The 27,742-nt window shown below is 41.1% G+C and overlaps 1 protein-coding gene across 2 annotated transcripts in view; it reads right to left on the reverse strand.

The window, feature by feature from the left end:
* Window positions 1–12,530: 12,530 nt before the first annotated feature.
* The window catches only part of MTMR12 (myotubularin related protein 12), a 61,560-nt gene continuing 46,348 nt past the window's right edge, over window positions 12,531–27,742 (reverse strand). For both annotated transcript variants that reach the window (XM_074952417.1, XM_074952418.1), the window contains 6 exons: window positions 24,196–24,277; window positions 21,921–21,991; window positions 19,899–20,071; window positions 17,980–18,147; window positions 16,690–16,851; window positions 12,531–15,438 (listed from right to left, as the gene is read on the reverse strand). In XM_074952417.1, coding sequence (XP_074808518.1) covers window positions 14,866–15,438; window positions 16,690–16,851; window positions 17,980–18,147; window positions 19,899–20,071; window positions 21,921–21,991; window positions 24,196–24,277 — 1,229 coding nt within the window. In that variant the 3' untranslated portion in view covers window positions 12,531–14,865. The remainder of the gene's footprint in view (window positions 15,439–16,689; window positions 16,852–17,979; window positions 18,148–19,898; window positions 20,072–21,920; window positions 21,992–24,195; window positions 24,278–27,742) is intronic.

Here is a 27,742-nt window from a genome sequence, read left to right on the forward strand (position 1 = left end):
CACCCCTTGTTCCCAGGGCTCATGAAGCTGTACACCCACCACCTCAACAGCACCAAGTAGCACTTCAACTACAGGCTCAGCAAGTGCAGAATGGCAGTGGAATGTCTTTGGTTGTTTGAAGGGTCACTGGTGCAGTCTACCTACAAAGTTGGACCTCAGTGAAAAAAAATCCCAATGGTTATAGCTACCTGCTATGTCTTGCATAATATCTATGAAGCCAAGGGGGGAAAGTTTCCACTGGGGATGGAGGTGCAGTGGCTGTCTGCTGAATTTGAATGGCCAGATAAAATGGCTACAAGAAAAGCTCAGTGTGGACCTATACGGCTCAGGGAAGCTTTGAAAGACCATTTTAATAGAGAGCCAGAACAGTGTGTGTTGCTGTAGTGTCCTTTGCTTGGCCTCGCTTTTTGCAGCCCAGTACGAATCTTGTAGTGAGTGGTGTGTGTGTAGAAATATAATATTGCCAATGCACCTATTAATATTGTCTGAGAATGTTATGGGTTCTGTGACAAAGTGAAGTAATAGGAAATTGGTGGGTGTCAGAGGTGCTCAGCACAAGCGAGCATATGTTGTGAACTAATAAAGATGAACTATGTTCCCAAAAATAGAATTTTATTCTGTAACATGAACCAGGCAAATTATAAAACTTAATGCATTAAGGGAACACAATTTATGAAAGGAAAGAATAGTCATTTACATTTCAAGTACACACACCCCTGAAATAAATCTTTCCTGAGCTCCCTCTTCTGACCTTCAAACAACTCCCCAACTTCACCAAGCGCATCTTCAGAAGCAAGCTCCTCATGGACCAGGACACGCCAATTCAAAGCAGCACCAGACCCTGCCAGAACAGATGCAAAACCTGCAGACATATGTCTGGTGCTAAGATAATCAATATCCTCCACTACACACCTTTCAAGATTCATGGGTCCTACACATGCCTATCAAATGCCCTAACAACTATGTGGGTAAAACCAGACTGTAACTCTACTCTCGAATGAACTCTAGAAAAATTATAAAAGACAAAAACAGCATATCACATGTGGGCAAATACTTTTCACAAAGCAATCATTTCGTATCTGACTTTTCAGTACTCATCCTCAAAAGGAAACCCGCACAACACCTTCAAAAGATGAACATGGAAACTTAAATTCATAAGTCTGCTAGACACAAAAAAACCATGGACTCAGAGAGACTGGTTTTATGGCTCATCACAAGAACTTGTAACACCCCATAGTGCCTGCTAACCCTTAATCTACCACTTCATTTTAAGTGGTCTCCAACAGCATGTGTAAACCTCTTATGTTTAACAATTTGTCCCAACTTGTATTTGGCTCTTACAGTCTGGTTTCCTTCCCCAGACTTGAAGGAGAGCGTCTGTGAAGCTTGTACCTTCTGCTAACAGAAGTTGGTCTAATAAAAGTTATTACATCACCAACCTTGTCTCTTTCATATCTTGGGACCACCATAGCTATAACAACACTGCAAACAATCTTCCAAAGCAGTGCTAAGGGTTAAAACAAAATGATGGGGAAACTATTTCCAAGGAATTGTGGAAAAAGGAACTTACCTTGAACAGAAAGTTCTCTGGAGCTATAAGAATAACCTTTTACTCATGATATCAGCAGTGTGGTTCTTGGATAGATAGGGAAACTGATCCCAAAACCTGCCTTTTGTGGGTAATGGTGGCTAACTGCACTCAAAAACAAAACAATGTAAAACTTCAGAGTCTACAAGTCCACTCAGTCCTACTTCTTATTCAGCCAATCACTACGAAAAACAAGTTTTGTTTACATTTGCAGGAGATAATCCTGCCCAGTTCTTGTTTACAACGTCACCTGAAATTGAGAACACGTGTTCGCATGGCACTGTTGTAGCCGGCGTTGCAAGATATTTATGTGCTAGATGTGCTAGTATACTACTATTCTGTGTTTAATATCTGAAAGAAAATGTTCAGAACAAAGGTGTTTTTATCAATTTAAAAATGGAACATGTGTATTAACTTTAACAATCAATATCCCTTGTGTATGCTGTAGTTACCTTAACAATGTGTAAAGGTATTATAGAACATCTATAAGCACGGCTAGTTCCTGCTGCCAGGCTGAATGTATTCTGTGGCTATTGTAATTACATTTAAGCCCATTTCCAGAATCCATTATTAGCTGCAGAACTCCAGGGGCCTTATCTATACACAGGGCCTCTACCCAATACTAGAACGTTTAAATGTTTCTCTAACAGTGGATTTAATTTACCTCAATAGTCCCTGCTAGTCAATTGCAAGTTGAGACACAAGTAAGGCCACCATCTTAGAAAACACTAAGGTGTTCATAAATCTCTCTCAAAAAGTCAGGGGCTGAAATTAGTCACTCAACAAACCATCCAGATCCCAAGTTTGCTATTGTTTAATGGCTGTGAATGCCTTTATAGTCCAATTCAACACAAGCCAATTCTGTTATTTTCCCAAGCGAGTTAAAGTACAAGCAGTTATTTCTGTTTACATTTATTTTACAATAAAATTTAATTAACATGCACTTTAGATGTGGTGACCCTTGGGTCTAAGGCCATGTCTACGCTACGAAAGGACTCCAATTTTATAGAAGTTGATTTTTGAGAACAGATTGTATAAAGTTGAGTGCATGCGTCCACACTAAGCACATTAATTCGGCGGTGTGCGTCCACAGTACTGTGGCAAGCATCGACATTCCGGGGGGTGCACTGTGGGTAGCTAGCCCACAGCTCCCGCAGTCCCCGCTGCCCATTGGAATTCTGGGCTGAGCTCCCAATGCCTGATAGTGCCAAAAATTTGTCGCAGGTGGTTATGGGTAAATGTCAGTCAACCCTCCCTCCCACCGTGAAAGCAACAGACGACAATCATTTTGCGCCCTTTTCCCTGGATTGCCCGAGCAGATGCCATAGCACAGCAAGCATGGAGCCCGTTCAGCTCACCGCAGCAGTTATGACCATTGTAAACACCTTGCGCATTATAGTGCAGTTTATGCAGAACTAGCACCTGAAAAAGCAGGCGAGGAGGTGACGGAAGTGCGGTGATGAGGACATGAACACAGTTTTCTCTAAAACCGTGGTCCCCAGCAATTTGGAGATGATGTTACTGGGGCAGGCTCATGCCATGGAACGCCGATTCTGGGCCCGGGAAACCAGCAAAGAGTGGTGGGACAGCATAGTGTTGCAGGTTTGGGATGATTCCTAGTGGCTCCGAAACTTTCGCATGCATAAGGGCACTTTCATGGAACTTTGTGACTTGCTTTCCCCTTCCCTGAAGCGCAAGAATACCAGCATGAGAGCAGCCCTCACAGTTCACAAGCACATGGCAATAGCCCTGTGGAAGCTTGCAACACCAGACAGCTACTGGTCAGTCGGGAATCAATTTGGAGTGGGCAAATCTACTGTGGGGGTTGCTGTGATGCAAGTAGCCAATGCAATCATTGAGCTGCTGCTATCAAAGGTAGTGACTCTGGGAAATGTGCAGGTCATACTAGATGGCTTTGCTGCAATGGGATTCCCTCACTGGGGTGGAGCTATAGACGGAACGCATGTCCCTAACTTGGGACCGGACCACCAGGGCAGCCAGAACATAAACCGCAAGGGGTACTTTTCAATGGTGCTGCAAGCACTGGTGGATCACAAGGGACGTTTCACCAACATCAACATGGGATGGCAGGGAAAGGTTCATGACGCTCGCGTCTTCAGGAACTCTGGTCTGTTTAAACGGCTGCAGGAACGGATTTACGTCCCAGACCAGAAAACAACTGTTGGGGATGTTGAAATGCCTATAGTTATTCTTGGGGACCCAGCCTATCCCTTAATGCCCTGGCTCAAGAAGCCGTACACAGGCACCCTGGACAGTAATTAGGAGCTGTTCAACTATAGGCTGAGTGTTGGAGAGCTTATTCCTTCACTCTCCCACTTCCCTGGTCCTTCTCGCATGAACAGAGAGCAACAATACCCGAAGTCCGAAGGTGCAAACAATTCGATGTTTATTGGGGTGAACTTCCAGCAAGCTTAAATACAAGTTCCTTTTTCCTTATTTTCGAATCCCAACTTACTTCCTGTTTGCCCCTAATTTATATAGTAATATTCTTAGCTATACCTTAACCAATCATTCTACTGAAATTTAACTAACCAATCCTAACATATTGTAACATGATTAGCTAACCAATTATATCCCACCACCTTAATTAGATTACACCCAGCAAAATTAATTATACAGCAGACAGAAACAATCACAGAACCAGACAGAGATTATACAGACAAACAATAGCAAAGTTGGAACTCTAATGACAAAACAATACAGAAGTGAGGATTTCACATCCCAGCTATTGATAAGTGAGTTCTTGCCAGACAGGATGCTATCAAACTAAGTTTCCTTTTACATTTTCTAGGCACTTCCCTTTCTCTGGAGGTGATAGGAATTATCAGGACAGGATTGTATTCAGGACAGGATTGTATTCCTAACAGCCCAATAGCACCTTCTTTCAATGTGACTAGTTTGGAATGTGAGGATGTGACTGGTCGCTTCCTGGCTTATGGCTGCCTCTGCTGCTTAGCCAAAGGCCTTAGCCTAAGAACAGGGCCTCAAACTGTCACAGTAAGAGAAGGCCCTTACACCAGCAGACAGTGATTTTGATTCTTTCTTTTATACCTCTAGAACTAGCCAAGTGATAAGAATACCCCTAAATTCTTAAAGTACAGGCTTTTGCAGACAGGCCTGAATATCTATATCCTAACACTGAGCAAGTGCAGAATGGTGGTAGAGTGTGCATTTGGACATTTAAAGGGTTGCTGGCGCAGTTTACTGACTCGCTCAGACCTCAGCAAAACCAATATTCCCATTGTTATTGCTGCTTACTGTGTGCTCCACAATCTCTGTGAGAGTAAGGGGGAAGATGTTTATGGTGGGGTGGGAGATTGATGCAAATCGCCTGGCCCCTGAATACGTGCAGCCAGACACCAGGGCCGTTAGAAGAGCACAGCAGGAAGCGCTGCGCATCAGAGAAGCTTTGAAAACCAGTTTCATGACTGGCCAGGGTACTATGTGAAACTTGTTTGTTTCTCCTTGGTGAAAACCCACCCCCCTGGTTGCCCCTAAGTTCCCTGTAAGCCACCCGCCCTCTCCCCTTCGATCACAGCTTGCTTGCAAAGGAAATAAAGTCACTATCATTTAAAAAACATGTATTCTTTATTAATTGATCATAAAAATAGGGAGATAACTCACAAGGTAGCCCGGGTGGGGTGTGGGAGGAGCGTAGGAGGGAAGGAGAAGGCCACTTTAAAGCTTCTTGAATGACAGCCTTCTGTTGCTTGGGCTGTCCACTGGGGTGGAGTGGTTGGGTGCCCGGAGCCTCCCCCTGCATTCATGGGCGTCTGGGTGAGGAGGCTATGGAACTTGGGGAGGAGGGAGGGTGGTTAAACAGGGGCTGCAGTGGCAGTCTGTGAACCTGCTGCCATTCATGAACCTCCACCAGATGCCAGAGCATGTCCGTTTGATCCCGCAGTAGCCCCAGCGTTGCCTCATGCCTCCTCTGATCTTCCTGCTGCCACCTCTCCTCATGTTCATCGGCCACTTTCCTGTACTCTGCTATTGTGTCCCTCCACACATTCTGCTGAGCTCTGTCAGTGCTGGATGACTGCATGAGCAGAGAACATTTCATCGCACGTGCGTTTTTTTCACCACCTTATCTGAGATAGCCTTTGGGACGGAGGAGGGAGGCTTGAAACATTTTCAGCTGCTGGAGGAAAAAAAGGGAGTGAAGTATTTAAAAAGATACATTTTACAGAACAATGGCTATACTCTTTCACGGTGAACAACACTATTCACATTACATAGCACATGTGATTTTGGTACAAGGTCGCATTTTGCATCTTATATTGAGTGCCTGCGGCTTTGGTGTTAGAGATCACACACGCAGTGCCAGGCAACAGAATTTGGGTTGCAGGCGGCCATGGTAAGCCATAGTCTTTCAGCTTCTGCAACCTTCATAACAGCAGCACCCTCATCTCCCATACCAAGCAAAGCACGTTGAGTTGGCCATTTAGTGCTGCGGTTTTCCTGTTAATGTGCAGCAGCAGAAACCAAACTAAACCCCCCGCATCCAATTCTCTGGGATGATTGCTTTACCCCTCCCACCACCGCGTGGCTGGTATCAGGGAATATCCGTGCTAGCCAAACGTGAACAGCTCAGCGCCTCCCCTCCCCCCACCTCTGCGTGGCTAACTGCGGGGAGGATTTCTTTTCAGCCACAGGCAAACAGCCTAGTAGGAATGGCCACCTCTGAATGTCCCCTTAATTAAATTCCCCTATTTCAACCAGGTTACCATGAACGATATTACTCTCCTGAGGATAACACAGACAGACAAAAAACGGATGTTGCTTGAATACCAGCAAACACCGGGACCATATGCTGCCAGGCTTTGTCATGCAATGATACCAGATTACTTGCTACTAGCATGGCATGGTAAAAGTGTCCTACCATGAAGGACGGAATAAGGCTAACCTCCCCAGAAACCTTCTGCAAAGGCTTTTAGAGTACCTCCAGGAGAGCTTCATGGAGATGTCCCTGGAGGATTTCCACTCCATTCCCAGACACGTTAACAGACTTTTCCAGGAGCTGTACTGGCCACGAAATGCATCTCAAGTCCTCAGGGCTACTTAATCATTAAAAAACATGCTTGCTTTTATAACATGTATTATATTTAGAAAGGTACACTTACTAGAGGTCCCTTCTCCAGCTTCGTTGGGTTGGGGGGGGTATTTCAGTCAGGGTGATAAAAAGATCCTGGTTGTCGGGGAGAACAATGTGCTGTGTGCTCTCCTCAAGCTCATCCTCCTCCTCCTACTCATCTTCACAATCCACAAAATCTTCAGGCATGGCGGAGAGTAACCCATCATCGGAGTCCACGGACAGGGGTTGGTTAGTGATGGCGGCCCCCTCTAGAATTGCATACAGCTCAGCATAGAAGCAGCATGCCTGGGGCTCTGTCCCGGAGCGTCCGTTTGATTCTTTGGTTTTCTGGTATGCTTGTCTGAGTTCCTTAAGTTTCACGCGGCACTGTGTTGCGTCCCTGCTGTAGCCTCTGGCCCTCATGGCCTTGGAGGTTTTTTGAAATGTTGTGGCATTTCATCTTTTGGAACGTAGTTCTGATAGCACGGATTCCTCTCCCCATACAGCGATCAGATCCAGTACCTACCGTTTGGTCCATGCTGGAGCTTTTTCAATTCTGGGACTGCATGGTCACCTGTGCTGATGAGCTCGCCTGGCCAAACGGGAAATGAGATTCAAAAGTTCCCAGGGCTTTTCCTGTACACCTGGCCAGTGCATCCGAGTTCAGAGTGCTGTCCAGAGCAGTCACAATAGTACACTGTGGGATAGCTCCTGGAGTGCAATACCTTCTAATGGCGTCCACACTAACACTAATTCAAAACGGCGATGTCGATTTCAGCGCAAAGCCCCTCGTTGGGGGAGGAGTACAGAAATTGGTTTTAAGAGCCCTTTATGTAGAAAAAATGGCTTTGTTGTGTGGACGGGTGCAGGGTTAATTCAATTTAACGCTGCGAAATCTGACAAACTCTTAGTGTAGATCAGGTCTTAGTAAATTCCCAGGGCAGCCCTTGCCATAACCAGAATGTATGGTTCTGATGAGGCAGAATAGAACCTCGCTCACTCTTTCGCATGGTAGCTGCATTTGCTCTTCGCTGAAGACAGTGCAAAAGTACTGAAAAGGAGAGGATCTGCTGATCATTCTTCCCACCATAACCATACTTTACAGTTACAGCATTTTCCATTCACAGAAAGGTCACCATCATTGCCAAGTATTTGTTCAGTACAATTTTCTGTTCTCCTTATTTTAAGTGTTACAGCACAGATACCAGAGCTGGGATGTTCCACACTGCAGTGAGCAATGGGACACTGTACTGTAATCCATTCAGCAGTCTTAGTTACCATAGCCTGACTATCTACAACACGTGTTAGCTATATTCTATTGCGAGGATAGGCCACCTCCTTAGGAAGAAGAGGAAGGGGGAAAATAAGAATGCTTACCAGTTAGGAGGAAGGAGCAGCTGGCAGATGGAAAAATGGTCTTTCAAACTTAAACAGCTCCCAGAAAAGCATACTAGGAAAGATTCTCCTAGGAGAGTGAACCCACCTGGAAAGTTCAGTGGGGAGCAGGCAAACGCAGAGGAAGCAGTTGGTAGCAGAGAGATTGGATTTCTATATATAAGGAGCAAAGGATCCAGGTGGCAGATGTGCTCTTTTGTTTTGTGGTGCTGGATCATACTGAAACAGATACATCCATTTATTTCCCTATGTTCTGATGATTTAATAAAAGATGTAGATTTTTGAGCATCTATTGTACTTTGCTTAAAGTATACTACTACTGCATCACATTCGTACATAAATAAAAAGATACTGTATGATCATGCCTGCTAGAAACACAAATGAAGAAAAGGAAAATGGCTTGTTTCCAGTGCAGTTAGATGGAGTGTACGGAACCACTTTAAATAATATGTAATGAAGTATTTATTCAACACTTCATGATTTTGTTTAAAAAAAATTACAATGAACAAGACTGTAGATTAGTGCTGGCTTTGATTTAGCTGCATGTTAATTAGAATTTTCATGACTTCAGAATCAATAAGTAGAATTCAGATATGATTTTCCCCTGAATATTAAAAATGACAACTTTCACATTTTTACAAGTCTGAGCGGTTTCCATTAAGTTTGAAAGAAAGGGACTATGAAAGAATGATGATTTGTGCCATACAGAGGTAACAAAGAGCATGTAGGGAGTGTATGTATTGTGACAGGGTCGGGCCAAATGACTACAGGAGAGTGATAGAAGGCAGATATATTATCCCCAGGTTAAGTAGGTCCCTTTCCCTGGGTAAGGTAATAGGGAAGGTTCCAGAACAATCAGGAACCTTCTGGAAACAATTAAGACAGACAGGCTGATTAGAACACCTGCAGCCAATCAAGAAGCTGCTAGAATCAATTAAGGCAGGCTAATCAGGGCACCTGGGTTTAAAAAGGAGCTCACTTCAGTTTGTGGTGTGCGTGTAAGGAGTTGGGAGCAAGAGGCACTAGGAGCTGAGAGAGACACCGTGGACTGTTGGAGGACTGAGGTGTACAAGCATTATCAGACACCAGGAGGAAGGTCCTATGGTGAGGATAAAGAAGGTGTTGGGAGGAGGCCATGGGGAAGTAGCCCAGGGAGTTGTAGCTTTCGCACAGCTGTTCCAGGAGGTACTTTAGACAGCTGCATTCCACAGGGCCCTGGGCTGGAACCTGGAGTAGAGGGTGGGTCCAGGTTTCCCCCAAACCTCCCAACTCCTGGTCAGACACAAGAGGAGTCGACCTGGACTGTGGGTTCAGAAAAACGGCCAAGCTGAGGACTGCTGTGAAGCTCCAAGGCAAGCAAATCCACCAATAAGCGCGAGACCCACCAAGGTAGAGCAGGAACTTTGTCACAGTATATTATAAACTAAAATTTACCCAAATAAAAGACTATTCTGGTTTTGCCTTTACATGTAGACATGTTTGGCTGATTCTAGATGGGTTTTTTTCTGTTCCAAGATAGCGGAAGATTTTCAAGAGCAGCTATAGGATTTAGGAGCACAAATTCCATTTGAAAGTTAAGTGCTTTTGAAAACTTCCCCCAGCCATCTTCAATAAGAAGAAAGGCCATCTGGAATTAGCCACACATGTCCGGTTTTCACTTCACATTGCTCTTTAACCTGAAAGCCATGAGTCGTGGACACAAGTGCAGGCACTGAAGTTGGTACAAACTAGTGTAATGCTACTTGGCTACCTGTTCTTGCAATCCATGTGACTAACCAGGTAAAATATTATAGGAAATACCTAGTTTATTTTATTGGAAGGATAAAATGTTTGTTGGAGTATTAAAAATCAGTAAGTAAAATTTTAGAATCTTTGCTATGGAACTAGACTAGTGCACCTCAACTGAGTGACAGCTGAAAAGTTCAATGCCAGTATGATGTTACAGCATTTGTACTCCTATTCCAGCCGCTGCGATCATCTAATGTAAAGTGTGTCAAGTGCACTGCCTATTCATTTTTTGAGCATCTTGGAGGAAGATTTTCCAAAGGAGCTCAGCTCCCATTTAGACACTAAAATAAGTGGGTACTGAGCTCTTTTTAAAAGCCTAGCTAATGCATTGAGCTATTTTGAAAATCTGGCCAGAAGTGTGAGAAGGAGAGTTGCTTGATGCTGAGCACTTCTGAAAATCTGGCTCAGTTCCTTGCTATTTAGTACAGGAGCAACTATGTTAATAGAAGGGACTGAAGCAATAGATTGTTCTACAAAATGCCTAGTAATGCTGTAGAATGTGATTATATACACTAAACAAAAAACCTGAAAACAAAATATATTTCCAGAGAATAAAAGCAGCAATAAGACAAGACCGAAAGGCAGAGGGGCATGTGTTCGGACAGAGAGGCCTTCAGGCTGAGATGTGCTTTTGTCGAACAGCAAATAATTGGGGAGGAGAGTCAGATTTTTGTACATGGATTATTTTCCTTCAAGACTCAGCGATATTCAGTTTGATAAGGGTTTTGAAGGGTAATATGAGCTGTCAAAAAAGACGAATAGTTGTGAATTTGGATAACTGAACATTCTAACTTTTTCTTTTCTACAAAGCTGTTCCGAAAGGGGATTCCTCCTCTCTTTATGAGCTTATCAGGGGAGAAGAGAGAACACGGTTCCTTAGGGAAAGGAATGCTAGAAGTCTGAGAAACCCTGGCTTAAAGTATGTGTTTAAATAAATCATTTTTATAATCATCTACACAGATCCGTTATCCATCATATCTGCTAGGCCTATTGAAGTCTGCTTTCTGTCTTAAGAATAGGCCTCAGCTCTGGTTTCCAGCAGGAAACCTTCTCCTGGACAGTGCAGCTGTTTTCTTTCAGCAATGTTTCCCGGCTGCAATGCTGTGGGTTTTGTTTACCCCTCTCCCTCTTCCACCCTGTAAAGGAAGAACGCTCTTCATGGTCTAGTGTGGGGATCTACACTGATCTAGCTACCTTACACTGGTACTTTCAGTCCAGCACAAAGAAATTTACAACATTCTTGACAGATGCCTGCAAGCGTCTATTCATGCAGAAAATATTAAATGTGACATGGGAAGCCTCCTGAGCCACACTCAGTCAGTTTGAGTCCCTGGAGAAAAATAAAACAAATAAGTAGATATCATGAGACACCTAATGCTAAAAGCATTTTACTTCTTTCTAAAAAAGACCCAATTTCTTATTACATGCTTGGGTTTTCAATGTGAATGGGAAAAGAGCTTCTAATTCAGCCTTCAGCAGTTTGGTGCTATGTAGAAAGAACTGCCCGCAATCACCGTTACTAGATCTTTCGATAGCTCTGCATTTCACACCCTAAATAACACTTACCATACATAGACTGCTGTTCCTGGTTGTGTTCATGGAATTGCTACAAAGTGATAAATGGCCAAAGTTTACTGATCCTTATAACTTGTGGGATGGAGAAGAGGGTACTGCTCTGACTAGGATCTAGTGTACAGCCATGAAATGCTAAAGCAGTTAACATGCAGCTCTACTGGGACCTGTAAGTACACACTGGACTTCTCCTTGAGTCTGAGGTTTGGGGCACAAAACTGTGTCACTATAACAGAGAAAAAACATCCTAGGTAGGTAATTTAAAGGTATCCACAGAAGATTTTTAAAATGCGTGTATTTTGGGGGGTTTGGGGTTTTTTTGCACTTCCTGATGCAGAAAAATATCCTGAAAGGTTTTTTTTTTTTTTTTTTTTTTGAAGTTTATGCTTATTTTTGGCTTATGAAAAATCAATAGTTCCAAGTTTGGTCTTCCAGCTTTCTTGGTAGCCATCTTGAGAGCTCACAATACATTTGCTTTGAGAAACCTCACACCTGAGAAAGCATGGTGTCAAATCTTTGAAATAATTTGTGTGTTTCATTAAACAAGTGTTTTAAAGCAGCAACTAAAAATAAATTTCCCTTCACAATTGCTCTGCTTTCACACTGACTCTTCAGATCAATTTCACAAATGATTTAGTCAAAGCCTTCTAGGGTAGACAAGCTCTAAGTTGAGTTTCCAATATAAAAAGCCACCGCTATACATCATAAAACAGCACAACACAGGAGCTGAATGTTTTCCTTTTGCAGAAGGGAAGTTTTTCCCCTTTTAAGAAATACCCCTATACTATTCTGATGTCACTCATTTTGCAGCTCCTTGTTCCCCCAAAATTTAAATTGACAGATCACGTACACTGTGGGCAAAGCAGAAATAAGTCACAAGCATTGTTCTACACTAGCTTCATTCTTTCATTTTTAGCAAACATAAAGCTTTAAAAAGCACGGGATGTTTAACCACTACAATCACCTCTGGTGTCAATACAGAAAAATGTGAGTGTCTGTGCTTTAAATTTCTCGGTGCGTATTCAGCACAAAAAAATGTACATAAACTATTTCATTTAAAGAGAAGTCAGTACATTTTATTGACATATAGACTCTCTAAACAGCCTATTTAAGAGAAATAGGAAGATTTTAAAATACAAACTGTTAAAGCTTCTGTAACTTGCATTCAGTGTAAAAACTCTGAGGTATAAACAGAAAACCAGAAGTATGGAAAGTTAAGTACATTTCCAATCCCACAGTGCAGAAAACAGAACTCATAACAATGGCATTCACTCTACATTTACAATAGAGAAGTGTTCCCATGTTTCATTCTGCACATAAATATCTCCTCCATACAAACCCATTTGAGAATTTTCTATACAAAGATATTTGACATCCATTTTCCTACATAAATACATAGTTTTCATGACTGAACACATAAGTTGAATAATTTGACTGTCAAGAGCACAAACAGAATCTCTCTATATAACAAAAATTAAAGTTTCCAATGGCAGTGTTTTAAAAATATGAAATCCAAGTAAACTAATCTTAGAAGATAAGATAACTGTTGCCCATAAAACACATGGGTTGTACTACTTTGTGGAGGGATTATTGCATACATATCTGACACACTTGATTTTCGATTACAGTAATTAAAATCTATAGTTTGAAAGAAGTGAGTGCAAGACAGCCAATTCTGGCAAGTGCTAGTTATAAGAAGGCTCATATGCACTATGAAAATAAGTGTAGTGCTAGTGTATTAAAAAAAATATTGCAAGCTTATATTTCTTAATAGTCTTCCCTATTAAGACTTAAGGCAACCATGACTTGAGAAGCTTCAGTTTGGCATCCAGCTCCATCATCTTTCCCCCGATCAGTGTATTTCGTTTTAGCAGACCAAACTTGGTTCATAACACAGTTACAGAGAAGCAAGAAAAGAGACAGGATCTGCTGTCCATAAGGAATATAAATTCAGTGCAAAGTTTAAGACTCCTCTTTACCAATCCAGTTAAACATTCCTGATTACTAGGAGCTGAACAATCTTAGATGCAGGTTTCCTAACACAGTATTATTAATCCTTTCACCAAAGTAAAGGCTTTTAGGACTTACTTCCATCTTGTGGACTATTTTCTGCATTTTCGGGTGCAAAATGACCATAGATATGATTTCATAAAGAGTAAAAACTTGGATTTTACAAAGTACAATGATCTCCATTAAAAAAAATGAGTATATACACAATAGAGCAAGAGGTTTATGACAGGCATTTCTTTCATGGCTTTTATCACTGAGGTACTGTTATGCCAAAATCCAGCAACTGGATTCTAATATTCAGCTTTTACATGAAGGCCACAATCATAATTAACGTATGCCTCAAGTTTATAAACCAAGTGGCAATGGATTAAAAAAGTCCAGCTTTATTGTAGGTGTATAAAACTATTTTTTTTCTATTAGCGGAGAAGGTGCAAGCTACAAAAAGCCTTGAAAGGCAAATGGCATCAAGAAGGGAGACTAGCATGAAAGTCCTACTCCATTTGAGGGGAGATTCTTCTAGTAAATTTGAGTCTTTCAATCTGACCATTACTTATAATTAGCAGCAAACATCTATGATTTAATATATCATGGCAGCAGGACTGTATGGCATCATGGGCATGAGGTGTAAGACTAGTGATGTGAAGTGCCCTTGCGACTGACCGGTCTTTAAGCTAAGCGCATGCCAAGGCTGAAAACAGACAGACTGCCCATTACAATACCGCACTGAAAGTAAAATTCTGTAGGCCAAGAAGGAGTAATTTATCAGAATAGAAGTGGATGACCAATTCACAATTTCAATTCATGATGTAACGGGTATAGAGGAATAAGCCCTGGGTACCATGGATGGTATTTTCCTCAGCTTCAAAGAATGAAGGATTATACCTGTTTGTATATGAGTATTTACAATTCTCTACCTTTCTCCAGTTTACCACTTGTGGAGAAAGGTTATGCCAAGTCAGTTTAACCAACTACTTCCAATAATGTAACCACCTTAGTGATTATGCAGAGGTTCGTATCAAGGACATAAGTTAGAGAGAAATAGCTTAATTCCTTATGACTGTATAGCCATTTTATATTTCATTTTTTTCTTGACATACTACAGTACAGCCACTTCACAACAAAGCAGTGTCGCTCTTTAACCCATGTAAAATCTGTCTGCAGTAAACATTGCTAGACTGAAATGGAAGTATATCAATGCCTTTCCACAGACTATATAAAATATTAATTATGATAGCTGGTTCTTTCAGTGCTAAAGATCTAGGTTATGATTTTACCATACTGGCTGAAGTCAGATGCAGACACTTGAAGGGAAAAATTCCATCATTAGGATACAGCATAACATTTAAAACCTAAAGTTTTTAACATGTACAACTCTCACTGAAATTTGTGCCAATACTTTCATTTCTCAGCTCAAGTCATGTCAAATCACTTCACTTAAATCAACAAACTCATCATCTCTCTTGGCCAAGTCATCCTCATCTTCCAAGTCTTTCCAGGTGCTGGTGGGCAGAACTGGCTTGAGAGAATGTCTCTGAAGCAAAGCAAATGGAAACAAGGATGACAATCGGGCAGAATTTCTCAGCATTGGAAGAACTTCCCTGCCTTGAGTGACTGTCGGACTATGTTTTTCATCCATTTTCTTCTGTAAGCTCCGAACTTCCTCTATCATGTCCAAGATTTTAGTTGCAGTGGCAACTGTACCACCGCCAAGCAGCTGTGCTTCAGGAATCCATCGTAAATATCGCTGCGCCCAAACTTTGATTCCTGGCCCTTCAATATGAGGCAGCAGAAGTCCATGAAAGTCAACAGGTTTACAGTGCCAGCTATCGTAGAATTCTGTAAAGTTATTATGAAGCTCATCTGAAGAATTTATCAGTTTGCTAATTCTTTTGCCCAGAATGTTTTTAATAAAGTGATCAGTTTCCTCCCTGAAAAATCCTCTTTTTGGAGAAGATTTTGTTTGCGTCAGTGGCAAAGAAAGCTGTCGGTGATGCTTTAAAAAAAAGTAACAAAAAAAATTAATAAATGCACTGAGGTAAACTGCACTAGAACTATATTTTAAATTGAAGACATTTGAAATGCGCCACATTATACAAAAGTTATATTCAAATAATGCTCAATTATTAAGACACCTACCAGTAAACAAAGTCATACCGGTTTATTTAACTCATACATTTGTCTGCTGTGTATATGGTCGATATGTGTATATGTATATGGCTGAGGCAGCCAATGCACAGAGTCAGAGAAAAAAAGCCTGCTTATGTCAGCTTGGTTTCATAAGACTTAGTACTATACTAGTTTTGTTGCCTTGTACTGAAATTCACTCTTATTTGTTCTCCAATTATAGCAACTCAGTATCACTGGGGCATGAAGTCTTTTTTTCAGCAAAATCAGAGGAAGATTTTAAAAGCACTTTTAAGGAGCTATAGCGATTAAAAGTGATAAAACAACTCCAGTAAAGCACGGATTTCAAGCAGTCCATACACACTAAAGAAAATTTATATTTTCACACTGTTCAGCCTCCAATTGCAGTTTCTCAGCATAATGTTGTAGCTGTCCAGATACACAGTTATTTGTTGAGCAGCTAGTGTTCTTAGTACAGAACAGAACAGAACATTTAGCCCCAGCCCCAGGAAATTTACGATCAAAAACTCCTAGTTAGGCAGACACCAGGCAATGCCATGACAGAAACCAAGTATATTTTATATAAATTTTTACTACCCTATAATAAAAAAAATGCCTATCCACTAAAATGGATGCCCAGGACAATCTTAAAAATACTGTAACAGACCCATTAGTTACCAGATCAAACTCAGATTAAGGTAATCTAGCATATTTATAATTAGCTATGCATTTGGATTAGATGTTTCATGAAACACAGCAAAGCAACTCTAGTAAAGTGTCTATTAAATAGTTTGGCAATAAATGCTTTGGCACTACAATAAGCAATATATTGAATTTATTACTATACTTATCCTTTCGCCAACTAATGATCCAGACATAGCAGCCCAGGTTAGGTCTTCCATCTAAGTGTTTCTGCATTAATTTGCAGCGGTAGCAGGCTGATCAAATAGAACTGCTTCTTGCTAGTGCAAGAAGTGGTCTCAGAATCCTTTGGATTCTAATGTGGGCTTTTAAATCTCACCAAATACAGTGTACATTTTGGCTCCAAGTATAAATGACTTGCACAAAAGTGGAAAATATATTTTTATGGTTTCTGAATGAAGATGATCAACCATCTTACTTTGAATCGTGTAGTTTTCCGCTGACTTTTGTCTAGCTTTGGCTTATCCACATAAAGAGGGTTGTTGAGCAAAACTTGTGCTTTAGGTTCAAATTGCACAGACCAATCCCAAACTGTGAGAAACCTGAAATGGCTGCTTTGTGCATTGTGGCCTTCTCCAGACTGCCAAAACAAACAGATCAAATAGTTAGAGGTGGCCAAGAACAGAATTCCACAAGACTTATGATGAAATCAGAATTTTAGACCAAGCCCTACATACTCTGCAGCAAACTGGACACAATTCTGCAGCTAGATCCTTGGATTCTGCAGTAAACTCAGATAAAATTAAAAAAACCAGAGGTTTTTAAATATAGAAATTAATGCAGTCTATATAGTAACTTCTGTTTATTTTGGTATTAACCATTTTATTTTACACTGTCTCCCTATTGGGTTTTCAATATGCAAGGTTATTGCAGTGAAAATCCGTAATTCCATCATGAAGGTTGTCAAAAGGGAAACTGGAGGTTTGAAAGCTAAGTAGGAGACTGACAGGGCTTGTGGCACCTGGGAGGCAGGTCAGGATTGTGAGATAAGCATATTAAAGGGGAATCTGCTAAAATGATAATGTTGCCAATTGAACTATATTTAAACATCACAGATAACATCCAGATAGATGAATGGGACACTGCATATCAGCTGTTTTTTCAGGCTGTTTGTAGACTTCGGAAGGACATGCATTGATTCACAGTTGGTTCATGTTTTCAAGGTTTTCTATATCAAGGGGGCTACACGAAATGTACAAGAAGTGAAGCGTGGATTCTTGAGCACAATTCTACAGCAAGTGAATTCTGTGGCCATGGAATGCAGAGGACCCAGTCCACAGCTGTAACAGTACTAGACATCCTTTAAAGACATTTTAGTTACTCTTAAAGTCTTACACTCCCATAAATAAATCCCAATTTTGCTAGAACAGTAGCAAAAACCCCATATCTATAACACTTTGTTTGAAGCATTATAGATATTAATGCTTAACACTCCTGCTCAAGTATCTGACTTTTACAGTTTGACGACACAAAAGAGATGAAATGACTTACCCAAATCCATGAGTCAATGACAGAATCAGGATCAGAACTCAGCACCTCCAAACTCCCTACCCTGTGTTAATTCATCTAGATTACACTGCCATCAAATTTTCCTTGGAAACAATTTTGTAGCTAATTCTAATGCCAGTCAATTTTTGTTAAATATTACCCATACCGTTGGCAAAAGGGTTCTCTAACACACCACTTTTCCCCAAAAGCACACCCTTACCATGTTAGCGTCCTTTTGATGCTGTGAATTGAAGAAGAAGGTGCTAAAAATAGGTATATAGAGACTGTCTGATAAGACAGTTAAGTAAGTTTCAGTGAACTCAAATGCCGGAGGATACTGTTGTACCAACTGCCAAACACAATCTAAGAAGAGCAGAAAAACAGGAGCCTAAATAAAAAGAAAATATTAAATCAATTTCATGAAAAAACAAAAAGACACCACACGTTGGCCTATCATGCAGATGGCATACTTCTAAATAATTTGAATGTCTCGAAATACAAACCTATCTAAAAACAGCAATCTGGATTTATAATGAATTGTGTTGAACTGTTTTACCCAATTGTTTTGTCGAAGACAGTGGTCTCCAACCTTTTTACGCACAAGATCATTTTTTGAATCTAAGTGCAACCCAGGATCTACACCGCCCCTTCCCCAAATCCCTTCTCACTCCATCCCCCCCCCCCCCCGACCCCGTCGCTCACTCTCCCCCACCCTCCCTCACTTTCACCGGGCTGGGACAGAGGGTTGGGGTTTAGAAAGGGGGGTGCGGGCTCTGGACTGGGGCAAAGTGTTGGGGTACAGGAAGGGGTGCAGGCGTGGGTATGGTATGCTGGCTCTGGGAGGGGGCTCAGGGCCGGGATGCGGGCTCCTCCGGGTGGCACTTACCTCGAGCAGCTCCCGATCAGTGGTGCGGCAGGGCTAAGGCAGGCTCCCTGCCTGTCCCAGCCCACGCTGCTCCCAGAAGGGGCCCCAGTGCGTCCCCTAGTGGGGACACATGGCTCCACGCGCTGCCCCTCTCTGCAGGCACCACCCCTGCAGCTCCCATTGGCCACAGTTCCCTGTTCCCAGCCAATGGGAGCTGCAGGGGTGGTGCCTGCAGAGAGGGGCAGTGCATAGAGGAAGACCCCTGCCCTCCCCCAGGGGCACGCTGGCTGCTTCTGGGAGCGGTGTGGGGCCAGGGCCGTCAGGGAACCTGCCTTAGTGGCAGCCCCGCTACACCACTGGACTTTCAGTGGCTGGAAATCACAGTGGACTGGTTGGTGACCACTGGTCTAAGACAAAGCATAGTTTGCTCTTTGCTGATGCATACAGTTTAAAATTTTGTAATGCCAATTGCTAATCTATAGATTAACAATTTGCCTTTTTGAACGAGACATGAAATGCATTAGCTTGTGATGAAAGCTGTAGATCTGCCAGAACTACTAGATTAGCAGTGAATGCTAGAGATTAGTTTGGATCAAGAGTCACTGGAAGCTATGCCAAAAAGTTTCAAAAGCTATACATTTCCTTCTCTTGATAAAAAAAAATAATACAATTACCTTATTCCTAGAACTCAGACTACATAAGGAACTAAATGGTAGTCAATTCAGAGATCTAATTAAATCCATGTTAAAAAGTCAATATTGCGTGGAATCCCAAACTGTGGATGTTTCAAATCACTCCCCTGCTTGATTAGTTAACTCTATGCTCCTGCTCTATGCTCTACTATTTTCGAAAGACAACTTCGGAGTGTTTCGCTACACCTCCTTCGAAAACAGGAAGTCCATGCCAAACAGTGCAATCAGACAGGCATATTTATGGTGGAATTGTCACCTCTAGAGCATGCTTTACTGCAAGTTTATGAATGATGAAATACTTATGTAAAAAACCAAACACACACTCAACTGTAACCTAGTGTATATATTGTAACCTAGTGAATAGTAATATTCCAAGATAACACGTCATCAAGGTAAACTTTTTAAAAAGAGCTATTTCCCAATGGAATAAAGAATACACAATGAAGTATCTGCAATCCATAAGACAAGATTTACAATTAAGATATCTTCAAAGCAGACACCTTTAGCCCAAACACCTAACATAATCCCTCATAGTGAACAAGCTTTGTGAAGCTGTACATAACCAAGAGTCAAGAAACATACCTCCTCTTTGTCGTTCTGCCGTAAATGGTTGCAGCGATCCAAAAAACAATGTCCTCCCATTACCCACTCTTTCTGAATAAGGCTCTGAAAGCCAAATTTTGTTCTGTAGTGTGAATCCATCATCACTTGAACTAGACTGGAGATCACACAGCACAGATCAGAGGCATTCTCCTCTAGATAGTAGTATTGAAAAGACAAAAATGTCACTGGTAATGCATATTGCTCCCCTCACTATTCAAATGCTTGTTCACATTAGTTTGGTGTGACTGATACTTATGGAAATATTATTTTGACCAAAAAAATTGCTAAGACTTGTTTAGACTTGGATGCCTAAGGAAGAGACTTTTTAGAGGTGCTCAATACCCCCTGCACTGGTAGTGTCTTTACAGAAAAAGATGTTAATAGGTAACATTGCAGTAAGTACTAGTCTATTTTATGGTCTTATTCCATGATCTTCTCTCCCACACTGAAAATCATCCTGTTATCTAAGCACCTAAAACTTGTTCTTGCATTTTCTGTGGAAAAATTAGCAATGTTTAAACAAATTGGTACTCCTCTTTCTCCCTCAAAAATGGTTCTATTGTATTTAACAATTTGTTAATTAGAGGAAATTTAGTTTGACATCTAAAAAGCTCCTGTCAGGTCAAGCCACAATTACCCTAGAAAAATACTTACTAGTCAGCTTATGAAAAAAACCCAATTCACACATTTGGCATTTTACATAGAACTAGACACACTGATGATCCACTCTGGTTCACCTACTGAAGCCTTAATATTAAACATGATCAATTTTGGCTTCTGCTGATCTCCAGCAGGGAGAGACACTCAACACTAGACTCTTGAGGGCATCTCCCAAGTAGTTAATCTGCTTTGTCCCCATGTTCTTTAACCCTCCTACACTCAATCCAAATGTTCATGATGTGAAAAGATGACAGAGGTGGTAATGATGGAGGGCTGGATGAGGTGACAGATAGCAAAAGGGAACAACTAAAAGGGAGGAGACATGGGAGGAAGGGGAAAGTCATGGAACAAAGTGTATACCAAATTGTGCCTCATTCATTTTGCTTTGTTATATCCCCTTGCTTCCTATACTGTCTTGTTCACTATATTGCAAGCTTTTTGTGGCAAATACCTGTCTATGCCTTTGAGACATGCAGCATGTTTGCCAGCACTCAATATATTTGTATACTTCAAATCACTGTACTCTAATACCCTCTCCCCATTATTTAACATAAAAATAACTCCCTCATTTAATATTTTCGACATAAGACAGAGCTCCCAGTCTCAGTTTATGACCCAGAGTTGACCCACAATTTGAGAAAACTAACATGTCTGGGAAAATCTACTTTGCAATTAAATACACAGATATGTGGACTAAGTTTTAGATATAGACCAGTATAGTTAAGGCTTGATCCTGTATATCATATACCGTATATACTGGTGACTACGTGTGAATGTAAATGCAACAACTATTCTCAGAATTGCCATGTATCAGATAAACGTACTGGGTTCTTTCTGCGTAGGCCGAATTAAGCCATTATCCCCTGTACAACGTTCACAATGACAACACTACACACACTATTTGAGCAAACTCGGGTGAATAGATTCAACTTTACATTCACTTTTATTTAGCGGTTTAACTATATTAGGGGGTTAACCTGTAAATTTAAAGTTTTTAGACCAAAAAGCATTACTAAAAATTTTTGACTCAAACATAATAGTCCTTTAATTATTCATCTTTACCCCCTTCAAGTGATTCCCCCATGGGCTGAGACTACGCATGCCAAAATCTCAAATAAAGAAAACACTAGTTACACTACAGATGGAAGTTTTGTATGTGAAGTGCCACGACATTAAATATAGCAGACGTTTATGAAATTTAAACTCTGTTTACCATTATTTCCCCCTTCCGTATACATATTTAAGGGTGTATCCTAAACTCAGTACATTTCTCAAGGTGGTAGGCGGGTGGGAGGAATAAAGAGAAGATTTATCTGATATCTCTTGATGAAAGATTCTTACCTACAAGGAGAACGTTTGTGTTCTGTTCTTCCAGATATTCAACCACCTCTATTGCTTTTTTCAGACATCGCCTAATGTGGTATGGAGAAATAAGACAAAACTAATATTTTCAAATGTGGTTTTCAACTAGTTAAGTTTGAGAAGCATTATGACAGTTCATATAGTTTCAGTGATCTGTTATATTAGTTTCCCCTGAAAAAAACTACCATGCCAATCAGAAGGAAGTGTGGGTAGAGCAGATTCCTTAATCAAATCTGTGGTTTAGATTGTTTCTCTCAAATTTTAACCAATTACAATTCATGTTTTAAGTTTAATCTTTGGGCTCAGAAGTTTTCTTGTTTTCTGATTTTACAAAAGTTTCTATTTCCAATGTGCATGTTTTTCAAGAGTAGTTTTATATTTCCAGTTTATAACTATCTTTCTGTCGTAGGCATTCATAGCATATCAATATATCTAGCCCTCAAGTAGAGTTTACTTCATTCTGGCCTTTTTCTAACTGCATGTTATAAAGAAATTATTATTGTGAAGCACCAGAACTCTATACATGCTTTACATTGAGAGCAATATAGGAATCCTCAACAAGCTTGAAAGGTAGGAAAATATTTTCTGTAAGTTTGGAAATGGTGATTAACCAAAGCCTCTGAAAATGCAAATAAAAACCAAAAAACTTTTCACATTAGAGACAGTATTTTCTCCTAAGGAAGAACAAGTGAGATTTTAAAAAAGGGAAAGGAAACAAAAACAATTTGGAGAAGTTTTGGGTAAGTTCAAACCTATCTTTAAAGTCAGCGACTTTTTACATTTGCACAGAGGTAAGATTCTTGCAAATGAGCCAACATAAATCAGTACTTTCATCTTCAGTGTCTATTTTGTCATATTGCTTCATTCAGAAGTTTGGACTCCAGAACGAAGACTGCTCTGCAGATTCTTGGCACTTCAGCAAGCAAACTGGGCCAAGTAAAGGAAATTGCTTCTTTTCAAGAGTGAGGATGTGAAGTGGGTAGAAGTTTGCATTTGGTTTGATTGCGTTTATCACCAGACGTTATGCTCACACATTAATGCATGCAGGTTGAAAAATTCTTGTATAAAACTCGCAGGCAACCCAGAAAGGGGAAATGCAATCCGAGAAAGAGAGAGAAAGAGAGAGAGTGAAAACAATGGATCATACTACTCCTCTAGTCATGGGGTGGGGTCAGCAGGTGGGGAGGGAGGAAGGAACAGGATTTTAGTATCCTGAAAAGTAAGGTCTCCAACCAGTCTGGCTGTTTTGAAAGTTTTTGGTCAGTCTCCAATAAAGAAAAATGTGTTATATTTGATAGTACTTACTTCTCAATTTTACACATAGGAATTATATAAACACAGATGGATACTACAGAGGACATTTCAGGAGATCAGGACAGGTTTTCCATATTCTGGAGTTCAGGATCACGTCAAAAAAAACTTAAATTTTCTGAGACCGATTCCATTTGGATCTTCTACTGAAGACAGACTTTTGCAGGACACCTAGCTTCACATGCAGTAGAATTTTTTTGGTTTAAGGCCTTGTGTACATATAAAGCTTACAAAAAATTACTACGGTTGTAATCACTGGTTCAGGTAATCTGGTGTTTATGCTATAGCTACCAGTAGTGCAGACGACCACTATTTCAGTTGGGTTTGCTTTGCAACAAGTATTGCTACACCACTGAAAAAAGAATGAGTTTAGCCACCAGACTCATCTGCACTCTGGTTCCCACCAGTTGACCTGAATTAGCATGAGCACAAGTGGGAATTTAAGTGTCCCCAGTACACAAATAGTCCACAGTACCACAAATCTCTTCTCCAGATACCCTGTCTATGGGGCGTGACAGCATGCTCTCTATTGTAGTCCAGAAGTTGGAGGCTTAAAGAAGTCTGTTCTGTTAGGTTTTCACTTATTCTTCCATTCTTGATGAAGTTCATGAAACAGGTGATGTGAAGTCCCTTTCCGCCAATGAGAAAAAAGTTTAGTGACCAGAGTTTGGGAGGTTTTTGTCCTCCAAAGAGCTGTTTTACACCTGCTCTTGCTGTTGCATGTAAATTTTCTATTGATATTAGATCATAAAGAAAAAAAATTAAATGTATTCTGTGCATCTCAGACTCCTGAACCAAAGTGTTTTGATAAAGATCCCAAGAAATCCATTTCATATAAAAAGCATTATTGATTTAAAAGTAGTTTTCCAATAACCATAGCTGGAAAAAATCACCACAGATTCATTTAAGAAAGACTGAACCCATAGAACATATATTAACAAACCTAACGATTTCCAGCCAGTTTGTGCTCTCCAGTAATGAAAACCATTTTACATCAGTATCCCAGAAGTCTGTACTGTTGTTATCTGTAAAAATAGAAAATTGGGATGTGAGTGCAAGCATCACGCTAGTTAACAGTGGTCTGTCAAATAAAAAAAAAAATCAAGCCCTTCAACCAGAGTGGGCACAAGGCACTGAACAGACATTTTCTTTTAAGATTGTGAAGACTAAATCTAACTGAAAATTCTATCAAACCTGTTCATTGTTTAAAAGTGAACACTTAGTTTGGGCCCAAAATATAAAGTTTTGTAAAACTACTTTTTACATGCCTTTATAAAGCTTCATGAAAATATTTCTAAAACCATCTGAGGAAAGTCTGGATTCCAGTATTCCCTACTGTATGTTCATATCTAGGTAAACCAAATAAGGAAGTTTGTGAAGCGTCATGAGGAGACAAGAGGAAATTAAACTGGAGATGTGAGTTCTCAGCAATCTTCTATATACCAATTTCTGTATTTTTAGAACACATTTTATGCTGAACAACACACTCAGGCCTACCTGCTTATTTAGAATTCTAAATAAAGTTGTCCCAGCAATGGGGAGAGAAACACTGGAAATAAGAAAATGGAATAGTAAAACCACAGAATTGGCAGCGAGATTCCGACAAGTGCAGTACATTAAGCTACATAAAACTTTTTTTTGTTAAAACTTTTCTGAAGCCGATTAAGTATCAAGTTGACTGCTTCCTTTTAAATCAAATAGGTAGTTAAATCCCAGGGACCCAACAGACATATAACCAAGGCTGACACTAGTTTGCAGAAGGGTTTAAGATTTTTGTAAATTTCATTTAAAAGTGAAACAAAAACATCTGATCATCTTCTCTATACATGCTTCTCTAGAGCGCTAGATCCCGGGCGTTGCTCCAGGACTCAAGTCTACCTCATCCCACAAATGAAAAAAGCTTCTCCCACACAAAAAAGTGTTTCTGCTGCCACTCACTCTGAGTTTGAGATTTGCTGCATATCCCTTGTTTTGATCTTCCTCAAGAACTCTTCAAATCTTCTTTACTTCACTGACAGTTTTTTTTAAATTGAGAACTTTGCTTCCGTAACACCTACCCTGCCCTTTCAAGTCTTTCCCTTCATTCATTTCCTAGTTTTCTGTCCATGACATCTTCTTACTCATACTTGCCCTTACCTCTCGCACAGCTCTCACGTATGATCCTTAAACCCAGTCCTTTCCTTCTGTGTTCTGGTATCTGTTCCCTGTTCTCTTCAGTTCACTCCATGCTTTTTTAAAAATTTTCTCTGGTTATTTTCCTACTCCCATCCTTCCCACTAATTTTCTTCCTTCTTTCCTGCACCATGCAGAACCCATCAGTTCATCCTCTGCACTCCAAGCCATTCCAAGTTCACCCTCAAACCTGACTGACCAGTTCTGCCCACACAGGCCACCCTCTCCCACTCTGTCTTTCTCAACGAACCATCCCTGAATTTCCTGACCCAACCCCCTGAATAAGTTATCTGCCTCCACATATTTCCCAATCCACCCTCTGCCCTTCCAAAATATTCGGAAGAGCAGCTATTTCTTCCCCACCTCCTTTCTGGATTCACAGGAGGCAGCTTGAGTGCTCTTGGGGGCTGCAGGGGAGGAGACACCCTCTACTGGTTCTCATGAAGTGTTTACAATCGTGGGCTAAGAATGCACTAGAAGCAGAAAGACAGAAACTGGCCTATTTTCAGTTAAGCTGCATGAAGTGCAAAAATACATTGTGTGAACACAGTCAATTAACTAAAACAGGTTTTTAGAAAGTTTAAGAGTGTTCCTAACTGGCAAAGAAGCTTTCAAAGAAGGGTCAATTTTAACTTAAGCGTCCCTTTAAATTGCAGATCAGTTTTCATCTTGTGGGTCACAGGACAAAGAAAGCCCAATATATGCAACTTCTCCTTCCCCTGCAATAATGGGCTGCATATAGGATCCATCCAAAAAAACAGTAAAACCTATGAAATGTTGTTTGCTTTAGGAGATGAACAGAAATCCCTCCTTTTCAGAGACAGACTTTAAGGGGATATAATCCTCCCATAGGTGCAGATCAGACAAGGCCAAGTTACTAAAGAAAGCAATTTTAAGTTTAATGATCTGACAGTGCCTTGAACTGCTCCAAACCCAGACAACAAGCTCTGGAAGGTATAACAAGTAGCACTGGAAGAATCTTACAGTTGACACGCACCGTTTGTCTCCAATACAAAGAAAAAACGGTTACTCACTTTCTCGTAACTGTTGTTCTTTGAGATGTGTTGTTCATGTCCATTCCAAGCAGGTGTGCGTGTGCCACGTGCACGCCAGCCGGAAAATTTTCCCTGTAGCAGCATCTGTAGGGTCAGCCTGGGCGCCCCCTGGAGCGGCGCCTTAATGGCACCCAGTATAGGGGCCTGCCGACCCACAACCCCCTCAGTTCCTTCTTACTGACTATTCCGACAGAGGGGTAGGAGGGTGGGTATTGGAATAGACATGAACAAATCTTGAACAGTTACGAGAAAGTGAGTAACCGTTTTTTCTTCGACTGATCGTTCATGTCCATTCCATGCAGGTGATTCACAAGCTAGAGCTCAGGAGGTGGGGTCGGAGTTATCCACAGAATGGAGCACGATTCGCCCAAAAGCCGCATCGTCCCTGGCCTGTTGTGTAAATTGCATAGTGCGACATAAATGTATGTATCAAGGACCACGTAGCTGCCCTGCACATTTCCTGAATAGGGACTTGCGCCAGGAACGCTGCAGTGGAGGCCTGGGCCCTGGTAGAGTGGATGGTGATCTGCAGAGCAGGCTCCTTTGCCAGGGTGTAGCACTCCCTAATGCAGGACGTGATCCACAAGAATATGCATTGAGAGGATACCACGAGGCCTTTCATTCTGTCTGCAACGGCTACAAAGAGTTGGACAGACTTCCGGAACGACTTAGTTCTCTCTATGTAGAAGGCTAAGGCCCTACGCACGTCCAGTGAGTGTAGCCTGCGCTCCCTATTGGAGGAGTGTGGCTTGGGATAAAACACTGGGAGGAAGATGTCCTGGGTCATGTGAAAATGGGAGAAAACCTTTGGGAGAAAAGCCAGATGAGGCCTGAGTTGGACCTTATCCTTATAAAAAACTGTGAAGGCCCTGAGCTCCGAAACCCGTCGAGCCGAGGTAATTGCTGTTAGGATATAGCTATTCAGGCCTGTCTGCAAAGGCCTGTACTTTAAGAATTTAGGTGTATTCTTATCACTTGGCTAGATATAGAGGTATAAAAGAAAGAATCAAAATCACTGTCTGCCGGTGCAAGGTCCTTCTCTTACTGTGACAGTCTGAGGCCCTGTTCTTAGGCTAAGGCCTTTGGCTAAGCAACAGAGGCAGCCATAAGCTGGGAAGCGACCAGTCACATCCTCACATTCCAAACTAGTCACATTGAAATAAGGTGCTATTGGGCTGTTAGGAATACAATCCTGTCCTGATAATGCCTATCGCCTCCAGAGAAAGGGAAGTGCCTAGAAGATGTAAAAGGAAACTTAGTTTG

Source organism: Natator depressus, chromosome 5, assembly GCF_965152275.1.
Source record: "Natator depressus isolate rNatDep1 chromosome 5, rNatDep2.hap1, whole genome shotgun sequence".
NCBI classification, from domain to species: Eukaryota; Metazoa; Chordata; order Testudines; family Cheloniidae; genus Natator; species Natator depressus.